The sequence below is a fragment of the Propithecus coquereli genome, unplaced genomic scaffold (assembly GCF_000956105.1).
Source record: "Propithecus coquereli isolate 6110/MARCELLA unplaced genomic scaffold, Pcoq_1.0 Scaffold391, whole genome shotgun sequence".
Lineage (NCBI taxonomy): Eukaryota > Metazoa > Chordata > Mammalia > Primates > Indriidae > Propithecus > Propithecus coquereli.
The window spans coordinates 269988-293554 of NW_012149630.1; the positions used below are offsets into that span (position 1 = coordinate 269988).

Genomic DNA, 23567 nt, shown 5'->3' on the forward strand with positions numbered 1-23567 from the left:
AGATTTAATATAGAACTTACCAATTTTTAATGTTTACCATCTATTGTGAAACTGTGACATAGGTTTCTTAAATTTCTTTTTTTTTTTTTAAACTTATTTTTTTAGAGACAGGGTTTCATTCTGTCACTCAGGCTAGAGTGCAGTGACTGCCATCACAGCTCACTGCAACCTTGAACTCCTGAGCTCAAGTGATCCTCCCTCCCGCCTCAGCCACCCGAATAGCTAGGACTACAGATGCACGACAACATGCGTGGCTATTTTTTTTATTTTTTGTAGAGACCAAGTCTCACTGTTGTAGCCCAGGCTGGTCTTGCACTCCTAACCTCAAGTGATCCTCCTGCCGCATCCTCCCAAAGTGCTGGGATTATGGGCAGTGAGCCACCGTGCCCAGTTGGTTTCTCAAATTTCTTCAGAGAACATTTACTTGCACCTTGTCAAATACTACTTAGGAACTGCTAGATATCTGTAAAATCATGTTATGACTACAAATCTAAGCTAAATCTTCAAAAGTTTGCAAAACCTGTTTATTCCTTACAATCCACTTGAAACCTCCTCCTCCTTAAAGATACTTTTCATCACTCCAAAGGGATGCATTTTCCCCTTTACATGAAATTCTCATACACATCATATTTTTTTGATGTTCATCTTACCGCACCTCATATTATGGCCCCTGACTTACCTTCAGTTTTCTTGCAATGTCTAGTACAGAGCCACTTCTGCATTTAGTAGACCCTTCAGTATATATGAACTATGAGCTCCCCGTTTTCCCTGGTGAGGAATAGAAGTGAGAGACAAGCTTTTCTAAGTAAGAGATTTCCTCTCTTGACAGTGCCGCCATTCACAGGCAGAATTAGGATCAAGAGATGGGCTCTTCAGGAGCTGGTTGCACAAGAAAGAGTTTGGTTATCAGCCCCACGTGTAGTTACCACAGCTTGTAGATCTCAGAGTGTGGATTGCTCCTCAAAAACTTCAGAGGGGAGAATCTCCATACACTGTACCTTTCCCCACAACCAAGCCCTTGCTCTCCTTAGCACTTGTATTTTAAACATGTTCATATTTTTCTTAACTCAAAACCTTATCAGCAAGGGGTTTATCATATTCTTACATAGTTGAGAAGGTTGAATAAAGTAAATTCTGGTGTTATTCAAACAAGTCGGTTAAACTGAGAATTAATGAATATTTTTTTTCTTTATGAAGGTTTGAGTTTTGTGCTTTTGGAAAAATTAGGAATTGAATTTGCTGATTCTTTTAGGAGAAGATAGGTCCTTTGTTGGGTAGGCAACACCTCCTTTGTGACTAAGATTTCAGTGGGTAGGCATGATATGTTCTCACCTCAGTCCCTTACCGATCAAAAATATGTTTCTTAGCTGTCATTTGAAGGGAACACGGTTTTGGCCCCAGTTGGCTGTATTTGTTCCCATGAGATAATGCTTCATATTTATAGATGAATATGACTATTGATGTGTTTGCATCTTTTCGAAGTTTTTCTTACTACAGATTTTAAGTTTGGGATGTGGATACATACTGAAATAACACAGTTTGTTAAGAATGGTTAAGTATAGGAGGAAGTTTTAAATGTACTTCTTATAACTGATGGATTTATGAAGTACTACCTTATTTAAGAGGTTAAGTCTCTATAAAAGACACTTGGAGAAGATGCTGAATTAGTGGTCAGAAATGGAACTCAGAGTTGTGTTCTGCTTTTGAAACAATTGTGTTCTCAGTGTTATTCCCCATGCATACATTCCAGTCCCAGAATGAGGGCTAGCCTAGAAGACTTACAATAACAGCAGGAACCACGGACAGCTGCTAGTGTAACAGAGGTGGCACAACTATAGGATACTATATCACTGCTGTGTACCATGAAACAGCGGCAGGGCCTGTGCAGGGTAGGGAAGCTCTGAGTGCTTCTACAGGGAATCTCACTGTAACAGCAGGCTTGAGTAATCAGAAAAATGGCAAATTATTTTTCATGTACTGTTTAATAATACAGAGAATATGGAATACAATTTTTAAAAACTAGAATCACGGGTGCTCAATAAATGTGTTTAAGGCTTTTTTTTTCTCTACTGGAATATTTCTTATGTGATATCAACCCTCTGAGGTATATATTTGTCTGAAACTTGTGAAAATAGTCTTCTGGTTTTACTGAAACCAAAGTTTTTAAAACTTGGATCTGCTTTGTTAATATGTATACACAAGTGTGTGTGAGAATCAAAATAGCATTTCTACACTTTTTCTCCCAGGTATTTATTTTACCGATTCCAGCCTTTTTTCCCTAACCAGGTCGAGAGGAACGTATTACAGGTGTTTTCTCATTTTTAACAGTTGAGAAAACTGAGGCCAAAGTCTGTTATAAGTTGTGATAAGTCATCTGCAAATTGATAAAAGAGCTACAACTAAAATTCCATTCTTTTAATGTCTATTATTCTTTTGACTAGAACAGTTACATTCCGATTAAGAAATACAGCAAGCAGATTATCTCCCTAAATATTGCTATCCCGTGAAATCTTATTGTCTGATCTCAAATCTATTATTCCAGTTCGCTGAACCCCTTCGGATTTTGATTGTCTCATCCAAAGTGCTGGATATCGATATCCTCCAGCGCCCTTTCCAGTCTTGTCGCCTGTCTACTGTTTCTGCATCCAAGTCCCTGATTTACAAGCCTTTATGTAGAGCATACACACATACTCAGCTGGGTCAGTTGGTTAATTTTTAAGAGTTGGTTGATAGTAGGTTCTTGTGAATCTGTTAACTCAGAGTCAAAAATGCTTTATTCTGTTATTCTGTGCCTACGTTAGACAAATAGCTGAGCTGTCATTTTACTTTCATTCTTTTCTTTCTGAGTCCTTATACCTCAATTAAGACACTAAGACATTCGCTGGGCATACAACTCAGCAGGCTTCTGGTTTGTTTATTTTTAACTTTTTAAATGGATATAATTGAAACACTAGAGTAGAAATAAATAACAATCTCCATGCTCATCTCCCAACTTCAACAGATAACCATATTGGCAAACTCCTTGATCTTCATAAATATTGTACAGCCTTATGATTTCTGTTAATCCATCAACTGCACTTGTATAAAAGTGCATTCTAGACAAAAAAAAAAATAGCTCAACATAATTAGTCATCAGGGAATTGCAAATTAAAACCATATTGAGATACTACTATATACCCACTTTAATGGCTAAAATTAAAAAGACTGACAGTACCAAGTGTTGCTTAGGGTGTGGAGCAATTGGAACGCTCTTACTTTGCTGGAGGGGATGTAAGATGGTATAATAACTTTAAAAAAAGAGTTTGGTGGTTTCATACAAAGTTGAATATACACTTGCCATAGGCATTTTAGCCAAGAGAGACGAAAACATATGTCCACACAAAGACTTGAACGTGAATGTTCATCTCAGATTTGTGATAGCTAAAAACTGGAAAAAGCCAAAATAACCATCAGTGGGAGACTGGATAAACAAAACACACAACAACATGGATGATTCCCAGAAATATTATGCATAGTGAAAGTAGCCACACACAAAAAGAAGAGTATATACTGTGTAAGTCCATTTATTTGAAACTCAAAGACAGATCTAATCCATACTGACAAAAACAGATCAGTGGCCTCCTGGAGCTGGGAAGGGGCATAAAGGATTGAGGGTGGCAATTACACTGCTGTATACATTTGTCAGAACTTCAACGCACACTTAAAACTATGTGCAGTTTACTCTGTGTAGATTGTACCTCATTAAAACTTATCCTAGGGGGGAGAAAACTGACCAGGTCATCAAACTACAACACCTCACATTCTTCTTTGCCCAGTTTTCTGTTTTTATTTTTGTCATTTTGTTTAGATGGCAGGTGATCACGCACCTTTGAACAGGCAGGGAGTAGTGTTGGGGGTACCAGTCTTTAGTTCAATTTGATCCGTGGGGAGGGCTGGATAAAAGCAGAAGGAGTGGATTCTTTGTTTCCTCCACTATGGGCTATTTGGTCGTCTTTGGAACATGAGCTTAGCCTTGGCTCTTGTACCCTTATTCCTGGGCAAAATATCTCCAGTTTCTTTCAGAGTCTGAAATCTTTTCCCCTCTCTCTGCCCAGAATTCCAGAAAAATGTGTTTTATGTTTTAGAGAACACTTTGTCTAACTAATGAATCTATCATTAGTTCTGGCATTTCTACTTTTGGACACAAATTGTTTGATGATGACCCATGTCTTTAGAACACAGCAATTTTTATTAGTAAAGGTGTTAGTGATATAAATTAGTTTAAAACTCTTGAGAAAATGTATTCATAATGATATCCAGAACCCCACACCCAACTTTTAGTAATGCTTATGCTGTTGGGAATATAAGGCTAATTGGGATAGGGTATAATAATGATTTGTCAGTTTGCATGACTGACCTGTTAGAATATTGTATTCCTTCTCTAGATTGTCCGTAATGATTTTCTTTGAGTACGTGCTTAGAAATATAGAATAATCCAGTGAACATTTGGTCCTAAAAAACTTTGAGACTTAAGGGCTCAAGAAGGATGACGGCTTGCCAAAAGAAAACAAGAGTCAACCTGACCCTGATCACCAAACCTGGAACAGTTTGAGCAAAAAAATAATGACAGTATTGGATTTTTAACCCATAGGATAAAATAAATGTCCATGAATTCATATTGATATAAATAATTGAATAAATAAATATATGGAAGAGAGGAGATAGCTTTTAAAGAAGAACTCCAATTAATAAATGTAGAAGAAAAGAAAGAACTAGAAAATCACCATTAGGACCCCCATCCTCCCCCCCCCCCCCCCAAAAAAAAACCCAGTGGTAATTTGTGTAGAATCCATGTTTGAGTGCTAAAATTAGTGCCTGAAAGTTTGAGGGGAAATAGCACATTTGTATAGTCTAAAAGTATCTCTGCCACGTTATTTATTTGAAAGATATTAATATTAACTTTAAGGTGGAGAAATAAGACATAGCAATAGCAACATCGTGAACCCCTTGATACAATGCACTGAGCAGGACACAGCATCATGCTGTGATACTGTCCAAATGCATGGCCTCATTCTGATCATGAGAAAATATCAGACCCAAATTGAGGGACATTTCTACAGAGTAACTGACCAGTAGTCCTCAAAAGTATCAAAGTCAGGAAACACAGAGAAATTGTCAGAGAAAGGAGGAGCCTAAAAAATGAGAAATAACAACAGAATGTGATGTGAGGCCCAGATAGGATCCTGAAACAGAAAAAGGACATTAGTGAGAAAACTGGGGAGATTGAATAAGGTCTGTGTTTTAGTTAACAGTATTGGACAGGCCGGGCGCGGTGGCTCACGTCTGTAATCCTAGCACTCTGGGAGGCCGAGGTGGGCGGATTGTTTGAGCTCAGGAGTTCGAGACCAGCCTGAGCAAGTGTGAGACCCTGTCTCTACTAAAAAAAATAGAAAGAAATTATCTGGACAACTAAAAATATATAGAAAAAATTAGCCGGGCATGGTGGCACATGCCTGTAGTCCCAGCTACTCGGGAGGCTGAGGCAGATGGATCGCTTGAGCCCAGGAGTTTGAGGTTGCTGTGAGCTAGGATGACGCCACGGCACTCACTGTAGCCAGGACAACAGAGCGAGACTCTGTCTCAAAAAAAAAAAAAAAAGGTATTGGACAGGTGTTAATGTTCTGGTTTTGATCATTGTACTGTGTTTATATAAGATGTTAACATTAGGGGAAACCGAGTGAGGGGTATATGGGGAATCTGTACTATTCTTGCAACTTGTCTGTGTCTAAAATTAGTTAAAAAGTAGAACATTTAAAATTTCTACTTCTAAAAAAGCATTTGAAAAATCTTTTATCTTTGCAAATTAGTGAATCAGATTTTCAGCAAATCGTTGCAGAAAGTGCACTTGGAGCAATTTAGTTTGGCGGATTGGGACTTAGACTCAACTTCCTAAGAATTTTGTCCTAGTTCCCCTTAGATATTTAAAAATAACAGGCACTGTAGAACAGGTTGTAAAAGTCTGCTTTTTTCATACGAGTACTGTGTGAGTGTAGGTGGGATACATTTAAGTAGTTGGGATAGTTGAGGTAGTAGGAAAGGTCAAGGGTTAAGGGGTATATATGTAATCTAGTGAAGGAATTAGAAAAGAAACACTTTGATTGGAAGGACGTTCCCTGATTGCCAGATTCAAAGGCCTGTCCTCAATATTTATTTGCTGCAGCTTTTAGTATTATTGACCATTATTTCCTGGAAACTTTCTCTGTTTTTAAAATGGTATCCCATTTTCCTTTGTTTTCCTCCCTTTCACTGGCTTTCTTTTCATCTCCCTCCCTTCTTCTTAAGGTCAGGTTCATTGGGTGGGCAGTGTGGTTTAGTGGAAAGAGGATAAACTTCGGCTATACTGTCCTTGGCGCTAGCCTTGTATTTCCTCTTGGACCTTTGGCCTTTGGTTCCTTTAATAACTTGAGTTGTAAGGATTGTGAGAGATGATATATGTAGAATGCTCAACACAGCACTTCATAGGAAACATTCATTACCTGATTTTTTTTTTTTTTTTTTTTTTTTCTGTCTCTGGGGTAGGTATTCATATTCACTGAGAACCTACTGTGTCCCAGGCTTTTTGCTAGGGAATGGCAATATAAAAAATGACTTAGAGCACACAAGCCTAAAGAGCTCTGTTCTAAGGCCTAGAGAGACTGCTAAGTACAGTATTATATATAATACAGTGTTATGCTACATACTGATAACAGCATCTGCTGTCTGCGTCACATTATACAGAGGACATTCTTGCAGCCAGCATTAACTGAGCTACTAGCAGGAAACAATTATTTTGAAGCAAGTGTGGGGAGTATAGCATAACATTGAAAAGGTCAGTACTGCCTTGGAGATGTTCATAATCTAGTAGGGAGAGACAGACAAATAGGGTGATAAATTATAATGTAGAACCTTAAGTGGTAGAAGTATGTCAGGATGGTTTGGGAACCCCGAAAACCTGGCCACAAACTTACTTTCCAAGAGAGTTGGGAAGAGAAGTAGCTTTTGAACTGGGTCTTAAAAGTAGATACGGGCTTTGCAGATGAAGTATGGAGGAAGGGCATTTCAGAAGCTAGGGAATAGCAGGTAAGCAAATACAGCAAGTGGTAAAGGAAAAGATAAGTCCAGTGTGGCTTGAGCTAGTTGCATGAACAAGCCTGGGGTAGTGAGCGTGAAGGGAAAGCGGGAAGGCCAGCTGGGGAGAAATGTCGGGGCAAATTGTGAAGAGTCCTGTATGTCAAGCTAGGGAGTTGAGATTTCGTTCTGTTAGCAACAGGCTGTGGCAGAGGTTTTAAGCAAATAGGCAATTATCTTTTCTTTTTTAGAACCTTTGGTGCTCTAGCATCAGGCATGATAGCTAGAGGGAAGATGAAAAAAGATCAGATAGGGCCTTCTGGAGGAAGATATATAGGTCCTGAACTAGGATGTAGGAAGACAGTGCAGATGAGAAGTGGGGATAGGATAGATTTGAGAATCCTCTCTGAGGTCCTCTTGGCATGCAAAGAATGAGAAAGAGGAGGGAGAGAATTTGCATACGAGAGTATACCCCCAGCGATGTGTTCTGAATATAATAGTGGTAAATGTTTGCTAAAAACATTAGATAACATCTATTCTGATACATTCGGTTAGCATCATTTCACCACACTTAATTGCTAGGAAAGTTCTTGGAGAATTTTGCTTAGACAAGAAAAGCACTCATAGGTGGAGGCTGTGCAGACTTAACTTTTTATATACAAACATTAGTGTTTGTTAATGTAATGTCTCGAACACAACTCCCTTTGGTCCCTCAAAAGGAAAAGGATAAATTCTAGGAAGAATTGGCTAGTAAGATTTTTATGGCCCAGCAGCTCACACGTGTAATCCTAAGCACTTTGGGAGGCTGAGGTTGGGGATTGCTTGAGGCCAGGAGTTTGAGACCCTGTCTCTGCAAAAAAATTTTAAAAATCAGCCACTTGTGGTGGTGCACACTTGTAGGCCAGCTACTAAGGAGGCTGAGGCAGGAGGATTGCTTGAACCCAGGAATTTGAGGTTGCTATGAGCTGTGACAAAGCCACTATACTCTAGCCCCGGTGACAGAGCAAGAGCCTGTCTCCAAAAAAAAAAAAACAAAAAGATTTTTGCAACAAATGTTTTCTTTCTTTAGCTAGAGTAGATTTTGATACTTGCATGATTAATTTCTCAGGTACTAAGATACTGTGTGTGCTTGGGCATGTTAGGCTATAATACACGACTATTGACAATGTGTCTCAAAATCTCATCTATTCAAATTTCTATTATTATGTAAATAATTCTAATTATTTTCTGGTTATTTCTTCTGAGAAAATTTTCATCCATCTATAAAAATATACCCAGCATTTAATTCAAAGATTGCTGTTTAAATTGGCGTATAAATTCCCATCTTCTACTTGTGCCACACTGTCCCCTCCCATCCCCAGCAGAACAAAACTGTATGTATTGAGTTTGTGGAATTCTCAAACTCAGTGCTGATGTCTCTATCTAGTGTATACTGGTAATTTTAGAGTCTTCACCTTCATTCCCATCTCATTTTTCAACCATTTCAAAGATGTAAATAAAGATACCTTAAAATTTTCCTTCCCTTACTCAAAAGCCATTTCCTTCCCTTATTGGAAATAAAGACCATGATTTGATGGTGTTATTAATAATTGTCAAAGTAGTCTGGGTGTGGTGGCTCAGTCCTATAATCCCAGTGCTTTGGAAGGCCAAGGCTGGAGGATTGCTTGAGGCCAGGAGACCAGCCTGGGCAACATAGTGAGACACCGTCTCTACAAAAAGAGAAAGAGAATTAGCCCGGTGTGGTGGCATGCCTGTATTCCTAGCTACTCAGGAGGTTGCCATGGGAGGATCGCTGGAGTCCAGTAGTTCACATTATAGCCTGGGCTACAGAACAAGACTCTGTCTCTTTAAATAACAACAACAAAACCAAGTCAGAGTTGCATTAATAATTGTAGAGAGATGATCAAACAGCCTTCCTTCGAGGGGTCTGTGTGGCAATAGAAGAGTCATCACACAATTTAATACAAGTATGACACAGTATCAGTATATTCACCTTAGAATTCTTCCTATGTCCTACCCTCTTATAACCCCCACCAATTAGAAAGATTAACACATTGCAGATGTTTGGGGCAGGTATCTTTTGATAAAACTTTGATGGGAGTAGTTCTGTGCTGCCTTCCTGTATTTGCAAAGATTTCTATCCGTTATGCTATATTCCTATAGTATAAGAGTAGACAGTAGACCAGTGATTCTCACCTGGGAGTGATTCCCCCACCCCAGAACATTTGGCAAAGTCTGGAGACATTTTTGGCTGTCATAACTTGAGGGGGTGTGGCCTGCTGGCATCTAATGGGCTGGTGAACATCCTACAATGCATGGCACAGCCCCCACAACAAAGAATTATGAGGTCCTGAATATCAGTAGTGCTGAAGTTGCGAAACACTGCAACAGACAGTGAGGTCGAGGTCTTTCTGATGTGATAAGAAAGTTTTAATTACCAGTGATGTAGGAATCCTGTTATAACAGGATCATTTGATCACGAATTAGCTTGTCAGAACTTTTATTTTCTATTACTTAAGTTTTGTTTTAAAGAGTAGATTTAAGGGAAACCTTAGATTACCTTAGTTTAATCTAACCCCTAATTTAACACATGAGGAAACCTACACCTGAGGGAGGGCAACGGGTTAAGTATTGTTAGACTGAATTATCTAATAGCTTTTTTCTGTAAAGAATTACTAATTATTTTGTGTTTTGCAAGTACCCACTTTTGTGACATGTACTATAATTTCAAAATGGTTAAATACATTTTAAAAATGGGATCTTTGACAGCCGTATAGTAATTTACAGAGCAGATTAGGCTGCTTCAGTATAGTGTTTCTTGGAGAATGACTTGATTTATCAAGCTTATTTGCATCTGAAAATATGGTTCACTTAGAGACTTGTAGTTTCTGGGATTTATCTTAATCACTGACATGATTTGTGATGGTACTTTATATATCTTTTGAGGGGGGAGGGAGAAGTCATGTCTAAGTCACTAAACCAACAGTATGTAGTTTGTACCATGTTTGTAAAAATGCGATGTTTATTTCTGACTTTTAAAAACAGGTTAAATGAGTTACTAAGAGCATAAACTGCAACTTACCTGCACCTCAAAAACAAATACTTTAATTTTTAGTTGTCTTTATTTGATATTGATTACAAATGTCTAAGCTAAAGGAACCTTGGAGATCACTTACTTTTATCTGTGAGGAAATAGAAATTTGGAGTGATTATAGAACTGATCCAAAGTCATAGAGTTAGGGTTCTAAGGTAATACAGAAAGCAAAGAGGCGAGACTTTAGGCATCTCATCTGTTAAAGACCTATGTCTTATGTCTCAGCTTGTGGGACAGGGAGGACCCCATATAAGACAAATGACCCTCACCAGAGTTCTGGGCCATTGGAATCTATTGTGTTATATTAATATCTAATTGGCCCCTTGGAAAATGAGCATATATCCACACACCCAGAATGCACAGCACCCTGCCTCTACATATAGTAGACACCAGGAGAAGTTTGCTTAATAAATCAAAATGCTAAAGATGAAACTGAGATGCAGACAAGTTGATACAAAGGAGTAGGAGAGAAAATGGGATAAGCCAAAATGCCAAAGGTGAACCTGAGACGGAGAGAAGACACAATGTTACGCAGCCTGGATTCGAGAAGCAGGGGATGCTGGTCCAGAGAGTAGAGGTGGATGCATATGAGGTCTGTCAGGAAAGTATCCAGCCATAGTTAATATAACGAGAACACTTTGGGAGACATCGATGTAACCTGGCAGCTAAGGCGAGTGGACTGGGATGCACATGCGTGAACAGTGACAACGTCACTGTACTAGTCATTGGGGCACTAGACGCTGTTGAGTGAGCATGTGTACTGTGTGCCCGTTGCATTCAAAATGACTGAGCAAGTAGAGCAACGGATATGCGTCAAATTTTGCGTTAAGCTTGAATACTCCTCCACGGGAACTATTTGGATAATTCAGAAGGCTTTCAGGGATGATGAAATGAGTGCAGCGCAAAAAAAAAGGACAAATGCTTCAAAGATGGTTGAGACTCTATTGAAAATGAGCCAGGTTCCGGAAGACCTGCAACAAGCAGAACACCTGAGAATGTTGAGTGCCTATGGATTAGGTTAAGAGACGCTGGGAGAACCGTGTGAGGTCTCAAGGTGCCTACTTTGAAGGGAACTGAGGCTTACTGTCCTATGTACAATATTTCTTGTATCTTCTTCAATTAACGTCTTTATTTTTCATGGCCAGATACTTTCCAGACAGACCTGTATACAGGCTTTCCTCCTTCAGATGAGGCAGGTGCGGAGGTTTGTCTACACCGTGCCGGTGTGGTTGCAGTACCAGCCTCTGCAGCTGCTGTGGTACTTACACTGCCTCAAGTGTTATGGTGATCCTAAAACACTACACAGACCAAATCCTTAGCAAGTTAAAGACCCTTTCGATCTTAACGCCTAAGTCTTTTACTGTAAAATAAAATTTATGTTGAAAATATGGAATGGAGGTATCAAAAAAAATTTAGCCATCTTCAAACAACAGTCCATTTTCACAACAATTTAGGAAGTGTTTTTCTTTGCATGGCACACTTAACTAACACATTCTTTGCCAGTGGGCTTGCTTTTTGGAGAACGGGCTATGGGAGAGCTTAGAGCATATTTATTACGGGACATTTGCTTAAAAATATTTGAATGACCACTGTAAAATTCTGTTGTTACAGACACCACAGGGCAGAGGAAATGGCAGGAAGCCAGATTTATATTCTATAGTTGAAATACTTTAGTAAGCCCACTTTTGGAAAGTTGTAGTGTTTAATAAGTTTAAGATTTTTCTTTATTTTCAAGAAAACAAAAGTGAAAAGGCAAGTGATGTTTTAAAATTATCATGGAAATAGTTTTGACCTAATAGACCCTCCTGAAAAGATCTGGGGGACCCCCAGCAGTCTCTGGACCAACACTCTAAGAACCATGGGACTGAGATGTCTGTCCATTGCTGCCAGATTGGTTTTATAAAATCGGCCTTTTGTTTCCAACAATCTAAACCACTTGTAGTTCTTTTTATTTATTGGATATATATGCTCCTGAGCTGTAGAAAAGTTGTAGTACTTTCACTTATTGGTGCTCAAGTAGTTGTTAAGTGTATTTTCAGAGCATAAGAGACAATTGAATATTCAAAAGGAAAATTTAATGTAGAGTAGAATATTTCACAATCTGCTGTTTATTAAGGTAAGGATGCTTGTTAGCTGCGTGGGAGCCATTTCCTAACCAAGCCGTATCGGGTGACAGTTTTTGTAATTCCATGTGCATATAATGTACAATTGAGGTATGGTGGCCACCCCTAAAGGCATCCTCTTTTAAAAAGGATATGTGCAAAACCAAAATTCTCTCTTAAATATGCAGAAAAATTGACAGCTATGTTGATGAGGCTCTTTAGTGCTGCTGTTGCTGTTAGACAGCATAATTAACTTTAGGATGCTCACATATGCGAAGGATTTATGTCTCTAGAACCATTTCCCAGGGCAGGTTTACCAGCTTCTTTCACTTGTAAATCTTCCCACTTGCCTCCCAGTATCTGAAGAAGGGTGGCAGGCACATCTACAGCTGGAAAAGTAGTGCTTTGGAATGCATGTATTATTTCTACAGGGAATTATTTTGTTGAATGTCTACATGTGCTACGAGAAGAGCTGAGTGAGCGGTACCTCATTTCATCCTGACTTCAGCCCTGTTAAGTTAGATGTGGCTCCATTCCCATTTCAGGTAATTTACCTAAGCTCAGTGGGTCTGGATAAAATCCAAAGGCCATTTTAACTCCAAAGTCCATACTTTTCCTTTACACTATACTGTTTCCCCATTACCCGTGAAGCTGACAAGGAAAGATATGTGAGAGAAAGGGGATGACTTGGGTTTTGAAAATTTGATAGTTGGAATCAGATTTGGGGGAAATTTTTTAGGTTTCTAATACAGAAGAGAGTGAGTCTCCTGAGTCAAGGATGTATGTGGAAAAGAATAACCAAAATGGAACTAAGACCCTTTAGGGTCACTCAGTGGTTCCTTCTAGATGGGCCAAAGGATTTGGGAAAGTGAAGACACGTTTACATGAGAGAGGAAAGTATTATTTAGGAGACAAAAGAACTGTTAAAAGAGATCTGTTTGGGAAGCAGAGGGGAATTAATAATACCCTACAATGTATGATCCTAGTAAAATCAAGTGACAGTTGAGTTTTTAATTATCTGTGTTACAATGATGGTTGGCTTCAATGAAGTCACGGGGTCATATAGGTTCCTTGGTATTTAAAAAATATAATGGAACAGGAGTGGGTGGGTTAATTGAACAGAAAACAAGTTGTACTAGTTATCAAAGCCAGGGGCCACTAGTGTTTAGTGAATAGTGCTGTGGGGCTAGAAAAACTTTGCTTTAACACTTAAATTGCTGTAAAGGTAAATGTATGTATGCATTGCCCAATTTAAAAATAGATTGTATTCCACAAATGAATTTGCAATTTGGTTGTTTATACCTTAGAATACAGTATCTTTTACAGACTAGTCCAAAGAGAGATCAAATTTATTTAGCCTCAGTGTGAATTTAACGTAATTTTGCAAAGAAAAATAATTGTGTGCAGTTTATAAAGCTGTTTGACACATTTGGCCTACCCAGGTCCCTGAGGTTAGATTTAGTACCATTCCCATTTTGTTTTTAAAACATTTTAGTGGGGAAGAATAATGGCTGTGCAGAGTACTTTGGTAGGTTCCCAGCTGGGATGTATGCATTTGGGGACATCAGTAATAATAAATACAATCGTTGTTGGTTGGGGTCAGATCCACTCTAGCTGACCCAGTGTACGTGTGTGTGTATATGGTGACCTTTTGAGTGGAGAGACAGGAAACCAGGTCATGAGGAGAAGGCTCCTTTAATTACAGTACTGTAATGAGGTCTATGTAAAGAATCCTGATAAGGAGTGCACTCAATGCTGGAAAGACCTGCTCAGAGTTGTTAAATTCTTGAAGTTGCTAATTCTTCAGCTTACAAATTACCAAGGCAAAGAAGGGTTCGGGGGAAACATACAAGCAATGCATGAAGAAGTAAAGGGCGATGTATTAATAAGCTGCTTTGGTGAGGACATTTTATCAGTTGTAAGGAACTATTAATATATTAATCGTAAATTATCTCATGTTTGAGATTGGTGAGTTGATCGATTCCAGAGCCTTCGAGATAACTTTATTTGAAAGGTGAAACACCAGGTGAAATTCCAGAAGTGGGCAAAACACACACATGATTGTTTATAAAAAGCTAGACACAGTCAAGGAAAGTTATAATTTGTTAGAAATTCTTCTGGCTCCTTGTTGCCTGAACCACAAGAAGGTGGCTTTGTCTTGTCGCTTGTTGCAATAGCTGAGATGTAGAGAAGTACTTGAGAAATGAGTAGTAAGATCTCAGGTTCCCCTGAATATACAACAGGAAAAGGAAAAGAAGTGTGTATGGGAGAAATGCCTCTTTAAAAAATACTATTTTGCCTGTGTTCCCTAAAAGCGGTATGAGTACACATCAAAGCAATCCAGAAAGATTTTTGTTTCCTGTTCTCATTTGTGTTCAAGTGTGTTTGAATACTCTGAAATTTTTTCTTTGTAAGAATTAAGAATGTCGCCAGATGAAGATTTGCTTCACTTTTTATGGAATGGGCCCTTTTCTAAAATATTAGCTGCTTAAATGCAAATAAATAGAACTGTTTTCCTGATGTTTATTATTGAAGTTTCATAGCACATTTTCATTTGTAAACTATTGAAATAGCAACAATAAACCTATAAAATAGTATGTTTCAAGAAGACAGCTATATTTCAAGAAGACCATTTTTTTTTATAAGAAATATACAGTCTTAAAATACAAAAAAATTGGTGCCAAACTTGTGTGGGAAATTGGGCTCTCTGTTGACTATATTGTGTCTAAGGTCAAGTAGTTTTTTGTTTTGGGAGGGTTTTGTGGTTGCAGTGATCTATTGGTTTTAATTTGAGGCTTAGATACCAAAAACTGTAGGCCATGTGCTTTGATCTGATGTTTTCCACTGTTATTATGAAGGCTGTTAACTGCTTATTTAAGGTTTGTTACTTGGGAAACTTGGATAATCCCAGAGACTCAGACTGTCAGCTCTGTGTCGAAGATTTGACTCTCCACAACACGATGGAAGTTCTGCTCATTAAATCAGAGCCATTTACAGTGTGTTGTATGACACTTAGAAGACTTTATTAAGAAGTAGAAATTTGTGGGAAGTCACTATTTCTCACTGATCAGCAGTGTTAAATATCATGATGCAGGTTTATTCCTTACAGAAAGTGTTTAGGCAGTGGAAAACAAGGCAAACATTCCTGCCAGCTCCCCCCGTCCTTTTCTTTTCCCTTAAGGACAACCAGGTAGTGACCTCCTTGCCAGAGTGAGGCATGGTGAAGCTGAGGGCAGTAGGATTCTTGGCCAAATGTCTAGCTTAAACTGTAACTCGGGTTGACCTGGTTTTCATCCCTAGTGCCCCGTTCCCAAGTCACATCACGTCCCCACCGCCCCAAACACACACATGGCTGGGCCCTTCAAAGACAAGGGGCCTGGTTTGAGGATACCTTCATAAGAGGAGTCTGTGGAGAGTCCAGATGGAACTGAACCTTGGATGAATTTCTTAATCTTTCTGCACCTCAGTCTTCTTAATTTGTAAAATGGAGATGACAGTTCCTCCTCGAGGAGATGTGCTAAATCCAGGTTTCATAATGTCTCTGTCCTGTGATGGCTGTGAAATGGTTCTAATTCTCCTGCTTCAAGTGCAATTTATAATACCTAATCTGGAGACCCTGGCATGACCTCCTGGTTGCAGAGGTTGGGAGCGTACTTAGCTCTGTCAAGGAAGATCAGCCGTTCCCAGTCTTCTACATGCAGTCAGGAGCGTATTAGCCAAGCCATACCTTACCTTAGCACCACAGATCTCAAAGAGGAGTTTTTATGTTTCCCTGGCAGCCTTCTGTCCCTTAATCTTTGAAGCCCCTATCCCACGTAGCCTGCTGAAAGTCAGCAGCAGCCTCTTGATCACCAGAGCTTGGGCCCTCTTCTCAGTTTGCATACTACTTTGTATTTCTCTGCAATGTTAGATGATTTTATTGAGTACGCCATTGCTTAATGCCATGGTGACAAAGATAATTAAGATGTGGTCTTTGCCGTCAGGAGTACACAGTTGATTGTTATCCTGGAGTGAGGCAGACCCCTTAAGCTGGGAGTTTTCTGGGACCAACCACTACCTTTGTCTGTCTGTCTGTCTCTCTCTCTGTCTCTGTCTCTCTCTCTCCTTAATTGGTGTCCAGGCATCATCTTATTAGGTCAGATTTCTCTGGAGTAGAATATGCATATTGGCTTAATTGAAATTCTCCCTCAAGGTGTAGTTTTTCATAAAGTTTAGTTTATTCACATTATTAACTCTGGCTGAGTTACTTCATTTTAACACCTGAATATTGGTTAATATGTGGCGGTTTATTTTAACTCTCATTTAAACTGCTTGATGATCCCTGTAGACAGTGATCTGTTGATGTCCCTAGTGAGTGCATGTGAAATGTTTCCTAGCGATCATTGTCTTCTTTGTAAGTATTAACACAGCCATACTTCCTCCTCAAAGGAGCAGAATATGTTAGAATGGCTGCTGCTGCCATTGTTAGGACCATTGAAAGGGGAAAGTTACCTTTCACATTACAGTCCTGTGTGTTTGATGGGGGGTGCTTGGAGTAAGCACATTCTGCTTTCCCTAGGGATATTTTCACATCTGTGTTTGAATCCCTTGCTCACTGACAAGTGAGGCCACTTGTGATCCAGGCTGCGGGGTACTTTCAAAGTTTCGTGGGGTGCCATTCCATGACCAAAGCCTGTGTTGCCAGAGGCCAATAGGAAACTTGCTCTGAGCTTGCACCTTTGTAGGTGTATTTTCTTGCAAAGCCACAGTACCACCAAGCCAGTACTGAAACACTTAGAACAAACCCAGTGCCTCATAACACTCAGGTTAACCTTGCTGCCATTGTGGAGTCAGCATCTGTCTCTTCCTTGCCTGCATCCCTTGTCAGCTACATCACATCCCTGGGCAAGAGGTCCTCCCATAACCATGCTTAACTTGTGGAGTGAGCATGTCATGCACATAGTGACTCTATTTGTTTGTTTTCTGGTAAAGAATAGCAAAATTATGTAAGAAGGTAGCTTTGTTTTGTTTTATTTTTCTTCAATTTGTTTTTGTGTTTTCCAGTCCTCCACAGCTGACTCTCCTGTTGATGAGTCAGACCTAGTCTGTGCAGTTACTTTTCTCTGGTCAGCTCCTCCATCCTGGGGCATGCAGAGGGAACTATAGGATCTGAAGGTGACCTTCCGTTCTGGCAGCCAGTTGCTTTACCTCCTTAATGACCCACTTGTATACTTGTTTCCCATCTTAAAGTTGGAGAGCTTATTATATTGTAAGTGTCTATCCAGATGGGAATGTCTTTGAAAATTAATATTATACAGACATAATGCTTAGGCATTCCTTTCTCCCTTTCTCATTTGGGTCGTGAATGTTTATGCATGTGAAAAGTGTTTGGCACCACTTGGAATTTGTGAACAATAGTGCTAAGATCCAGTGTCAGTTGGAGACTGGTGGGGACATAATGGTTGATGGCACAATGAATGTATCACTTGACTAAGATTTTTTTTTTTTATGGTGACTTTCAGTCTTCACTCCCTTGGGAGCTAACAATGAACCACAGTTACCTTTTATTTCTTTATGCGTGTTGTCTGTGCCAGTCACAGCTGTAGGGGAGCAGAACACGTTGGAATAATTAGATCGAGGAGTGAATGTCACACTTCTAATATCATTCTCTTTTCAAGGGATTATCAGTGTCCATTTAATAAAATGAGATTAACCCTCTGCAGCAGACGTATTTGAAAGCTGTCAGTCAGTATAATCTTGACAGCTCTAAAAAGTAGTGTTCTCAGCACTCTCAGAAACACTGTCATGTTTTATTGGCTAAAACACTATTTTACTGCACAGGGATGTATGTGTTTGTGTTAGCACATGAGAATCTCCCATTTCCTTTGTAAAAGGAAAATTTTTATGGACTCATCCATGCTAAGTCAAATTGTAATGTAGAAATAACATACGTGTACCATAAATTTAGTTTTGAGTTGCCAGATATCAATAATAAAATACCTAAGAAGTTGTGAAGCCAAATAAAGAATTTTAAAAAACATTTATAGAGCAAATAATGATACATCTTTTCTTGAATGTTTTAGAAAACCTCGGATCAATTCTCAGCTGGTGGCACAGCAGGTGGCACAACAGTATGCCACTCCACCACCTCCTAAAAAGGAAAAGAAGGAGAAAGTTGAAAAGCAAGACAAAGAGAAACCTGAGAAAGATAAGGAAATTAGTCCTAGTGTTACCAAGAAAAATACCAACAAGAAAACAAAGTAAGTTTCTGGTTAAGTACATGATATTATTTTGCAGGTGAATCCAAGATATCTTTTAAATGCCTCCTCTTTTGTGTCTCCCTCTTTTAGACCAAAGTCTGACATTCTGAAAGATCCTCCTAGCGAAGCAAACAGTATACAGTCTGCAAATGCTACAACAAAGACCAGCGAAACGAATCACACCTCAAGGTACTCAATAACTAGCAGGGAGTTGCTAAGATTTACTTAATCAGATCAAGAACGTGGGGTGGGTTTGTAGGATAAGACGGTGAGATGAAGAGCTAGGTGTGGGTCTGGTGACGTTTTTGTTATGTTAATCGACTTAAATACTGTGGCCAAAGCAGGAGAAAGCTAGCGATTTTGCGGTGGTCTCAGGCTTTGCTAGCCGATAATTGTTTCTATTATTGCTAAAATTGGTCAGCACACTTGTAGCTTTGGCACGTGTGGTAGACAGTTTAGATTCATGAAATCTTTGTGTGTGTTGGATGACATTCTGCCAGAAACTGTTTTTAATCCATAAGTTATTTAATTGGCTGTTCCCGTTTGGTGTTCTTTTCAGGCCCCGACTGAAAAACGTGGACAGGAGCACCGCACAGCAGTTGGCAGTAACTGTAGGCAACGTCACCGTCATTATCACAGACTTTAAGGAAAAGACTCGCTCCTCCTCGACATCTTCATCCACAGTGACCTCCAGTGCAGGGTCAGAACAGCAGAACCAGAGCAGCTCGGGGTCAGAGAGCACAGACAAGGGCTCCTCCCGTTCCTCCACGCCAAAGGGCGACATGTCAGCAGTAAATGATGAATCTTTCTGAAATTGCACATGGAATTGTGAAAACTATGAATCAGGGTATGAAATTCAAATCTTCCACCTGCCCATGCTGCTTGCACCCCTGGAGAATCTTCTGTGGACATCGACCTCTTAGTGATGCTGCCAGGATAATTTCTGCTTGCCATGGGCATCTGGCCACCAAGGAATTTCGCACCCTGACGATTACTCTTGACACTTTTATGTATTCCATTGTTTTATATGATTTTCCTAACAATCATTTATAATTGGATGTGCTCCTGAATCTACTTTTTATAAAAAAAAAAAAAATCTGCTGTGCACAATTTTCCATGTACATTACAACTGGTTTTTTGTTTTTGTTTTGTTGGGGGAAGGGTTGGGAGGGGGAGGGAACTTTTATTTATTGTGTTCACAAACTCCATCCTTTCAGCATATCCTTTTAAGTTTAGTTCTTTCTTCCAGTTATACTATGTACTATCAGTTTTGATATAACTATATATATATAAATATAAAATTATATATAAAGGGTTATTTGAAACCAATCCATGGCAACGCTGGTGCTTGATACACTGTGAAGTGGAAACAACATTGAACAGTTACAGATCTGGGACAGTCCCTTCTATGAAAGTGCTGAAATTAAATTAAAATTAGTCTTACGTGAAGTATGTTCCAACCTTCATGGGAACTTGACTCTCATCTGTCTAAGGAGTACTGGACGATATGAAAATATATATTTTTTAAACAATGTGGTCTCAAATTTAAAGACTGCTCCAGATAGCCTGCATTCGCAGTGGAATAACTGACAAATCACAAGGGGTTTAGTTGGGGAGGGCTTTGATCATTCAAAAGTAACTAAACTAGCTCCAGAATGCCAAGTATTAGTGTAAGTTGCGGTTACGTGTTGACATTGCTGTTTTCTCACATAAGCACTCATGAAAATATGGTATTCTGTAACTCGAATTCCATCCATTTTCCAGACCGCTCCTCGTGTCTGAGGTAAATCTAGAAATTGTCTCTTAGTTTTAGGACTGAAACAGTCTAAACTGTATTTTTGGTCCATATAGGAAGGAATCCCTTGTTTCAACCTTCCATATGACATCGCAGTGGTGGTGTTTGTGATGGAAATTTGTTTGCCTCATGTCCCCTGGTTGATGAACCCTTACCCTGCCAATTCAGTTGTGAGAATTGCTTTTCTTTCTCAAAACCTACCATGATGCATTTTACTGAACGAAAGTTATCAGCCACACATCCAGTCCGGACATGGAGCTTTTCAGTGTTTGGAGACATTTCTCAATGCCCTGCTGCGGGGAGGAACTTGAGTAGTGAATGGCTTGAGCGCCAGCGGCCAGAGTCGCAGGGAAAGCTCACACTTACTGCCAGCAGCGTGTGATCTGTTTCTTCCCTGACACAAAGATAGCTCGAGTAAACTGTTCTATTCTTCTCACTCTTTTTTTACTGTCTGACAAAAAAAATCAAAGACCACTAAAATGATCCCACCCCTCCTCATTTAAAAAAAAAATTAGTCTTGTTTTGCTTTGCTTTTGTTTGGATTTGGGGTCTGTCTTCTGTTTGACTTTTACATTCATACACACAGAGTTGTAGTACTTCGAAGTCATTTCAAGCATGAGAATTTTGACTTAGGGACTCAACGGAGGGCAGCCCATTTGTAATGAAGCACCCACATTTTGGTGTTAAAAACCTGGTTTGCTTAATAATAGAAGTAATTTCTGTCTGTGGAGGCAACAAGTAAAAAAAATTAACAGCTTGAATTGAGTAGCCAACAGGAAAGGTTCCTTTCACATTTACATTAAAACTATTCTGTAGTCACTAGTGTTCCATAATTTAAATTCTGTTCGTAAAGGTATATAGATTATAAAGCAGTGCCATTTGTTGCTGTGGTCCTCTTCTCAAATGCATGGACAATGTTCCCCTCTTTTTAAAAAACTTGTATCTGGGATGCAAACTATGCTTATCTTTTTAAATACATTTGTAAAGTATTTATTAATGAACCAAAGGAAATCAGATGCTTTCTATAAGCATCAGAATATATAATACATAGTAATTTGACTATGAATTTTAAATCCACATTTTAATATTAGTGGGATATTGCAAAGACATTCCTTCTAAAAGTTTTAGTATTCCTTTTATTAAGGGTCTCAGGGAGGGTAAATTAGTCAGCCATATTTATTTTCCAGAGGTATAAGGAATTGCTAAGTTTTTAAATTAACTTTTTAAGAAAAAATTTAAATACCACCAAACTCAAGGGTTGCACTGCTTTTTAAACCAGTAAGTGTTGTTATGCACTTTGTTCAGAAACACTGTGTACTTTTTCGAAAACTAGTTTCATGTAAAGTGATTGGACCCCCTAGATTAGTGGAAAAAGCTGATTAACCAGCTACTCATAGGCTGCTAATTCATTCATTGCCAATGTCTTGGTTTTTCAGTTTTGCCTCCGTGATAAATTAAAAGAATGGGGAGGGGAGAAGGAAAGGAAGAATTAACTTCAGAACGTGTGGCATGAAATTGCCATCCTGGTAGAAACTGCAGCTAACAGTGGGAGTTGTGGCAATCAGATGTTCCGGGGCCAGCCCGTTAGCTGCTGTTGTGTATTCTGTTGGGATAGTAAAGTGGTAGATACTTTAGACTTTTAATTTCTGAAATTGATGACATCCCTCAGGCATGTATTCTGGAAATGGAATTCCTGTAACTTCCTGCATTTGCAGTTTGCCCTACAATTAGTAGGCAGCGCATAAAAACACTAGTGTAGATTACGAAGATATATATTAAAAGAGGACCAGAAATACTTGGTATTCAGTGGCACAGAAAGCAGGTTAAAAAAAAACAAAAAAAAAGCACAGTGTTATGCTTGCAAGTTTCCATTTGTTTTAATACCACAGAATCTTTCACGGTTGCGCGAATGCGCACACGGAGCTTACCTGACTTGCTCTGCTTGAGTCATTCAGTTAAAAAAAAAAAGTAGAGACATCTTGACACCCACAAAATATTTTAATCAAAACCTTTCAGTTTCAATCTGGATATTTAAAAACATTGGCAGAAGCTTCTGTGAGTTTAGTTCCACTAAGATGTTTCACCTGCCTTATCAAGACCATTCTCAGTCTACTTTTTTAAGCTACCGTATCTTAAATTATTGAAAATTTATTGCTGAATATATAATAACCTTTGCTTGTATGTAACCGAAAATGGTTTAAGAGCCAACATTTAGAGTATGACAATGGAGCTGAACAGTTTTTAATGCGCAAGCAGTTCTGTTCTTGTGTATGACTTGTAACCTTAATTTACTGTGTAAAGATGGTTACATTATTTCCTTAGCTTTGTTTGTTGGAGACAAATAGAGAATGCTTGTTAAGTATGTCAAAACATAATCTTATCTTGTGAATTTTTGTTAATGTATTATACGAGCTATATTTTTCATTTGCCCAGAAAGACAGCTTGTATAAATAACGCTTTTGAAAGTTTCTGCTCTGTAACGTCTTTAGAGCTGACAGTCTGTTAGGTTTTTTTTTTTTTTTTTTTTTTTTCCTTCATGCTAAAGTGTCAGTTGGTGGTTTTGTGAACTGGTCAGAAATTCACAGGTCTTAAATGTTTTGGGGAAATTTATATTGGACACTGCTCTTTGTCTAGCAAATAAAAGATGTTAATATATTCCTGTTACTGGCATGTGCACGACTATGTTATTAGAAGCCACTTTATCATTTTCCTGCTTTAAATAGAAATGTCTATTTATGAATTCTGCTTGTAGTTTTTTCACAAATAAAATAGTAAAATTTACATTGGAAATCTTTATTTTTGTGTGTATAGATTTTAGCCTTTAGAATAATAGTTACATTTTATACCTTGATTTTTAACTTGTGGAAAATTTCCAATGTGAATAGGAAGTTCGTTTCATTTTTTAGAACTTGAGTTGTTATCAGAAGCTGAAGTTGCTTTGGGTGTCTTAGTACATGCCTCAGTGATGCAGAAGACGACATAATTGACAAAACAGTCACCAAAATTTGGAAGAAAATGAACTAATGTCTTCTAAGTGCATCCTCTGAAATAGGTTGCAAAGATTTAAAGAAAGCAAGTGGAGATGATGCTAAAAATGGCTAATTCAGGACTGAAAACCCTCAAAAGACAACCCCTGTTTCTGGCCAGCTGCAGTTAGGTCCACAATGGCTCAGAGACCTAAACAAAGTGCAGCGTGAGACCTAAGAACCACACGAGAGGAGCTCATTTAATGCTTCATGCCAGGGGGACTG

General features: G+C 38.8%; 1 protein-coding gene across 1 annotated transcript in view; it reads left to right on the forward strand.

Moving 5' to 3' along the window:
* RYBP (RING1 and YY1 binding protein) overlaps positions 1–23097 on the forward strand; it is an 87409-nt gene extending 64312 nt beyond the window's left edge. Inside the window, exons 3-5 of the mRNA XM_012652645.1 lie at positions 18345–18521; positions 18612–18710; positions 19081–23097. Coding sequence (XP_012508099.1) covers positions 18345–18521; positions 18612–18710; positions 19081–19333 — 529 coding nt within the window. The 3' untranslated portion in view covers positions 19334–23097. The remainder of the gene's footprint in view (positions 1–18344; positions 18522–18611; positions 18711–19080) is intronic.
* The last annotated feature ends 470 nt before the right edge of the window (positions 23098–23567 follow it).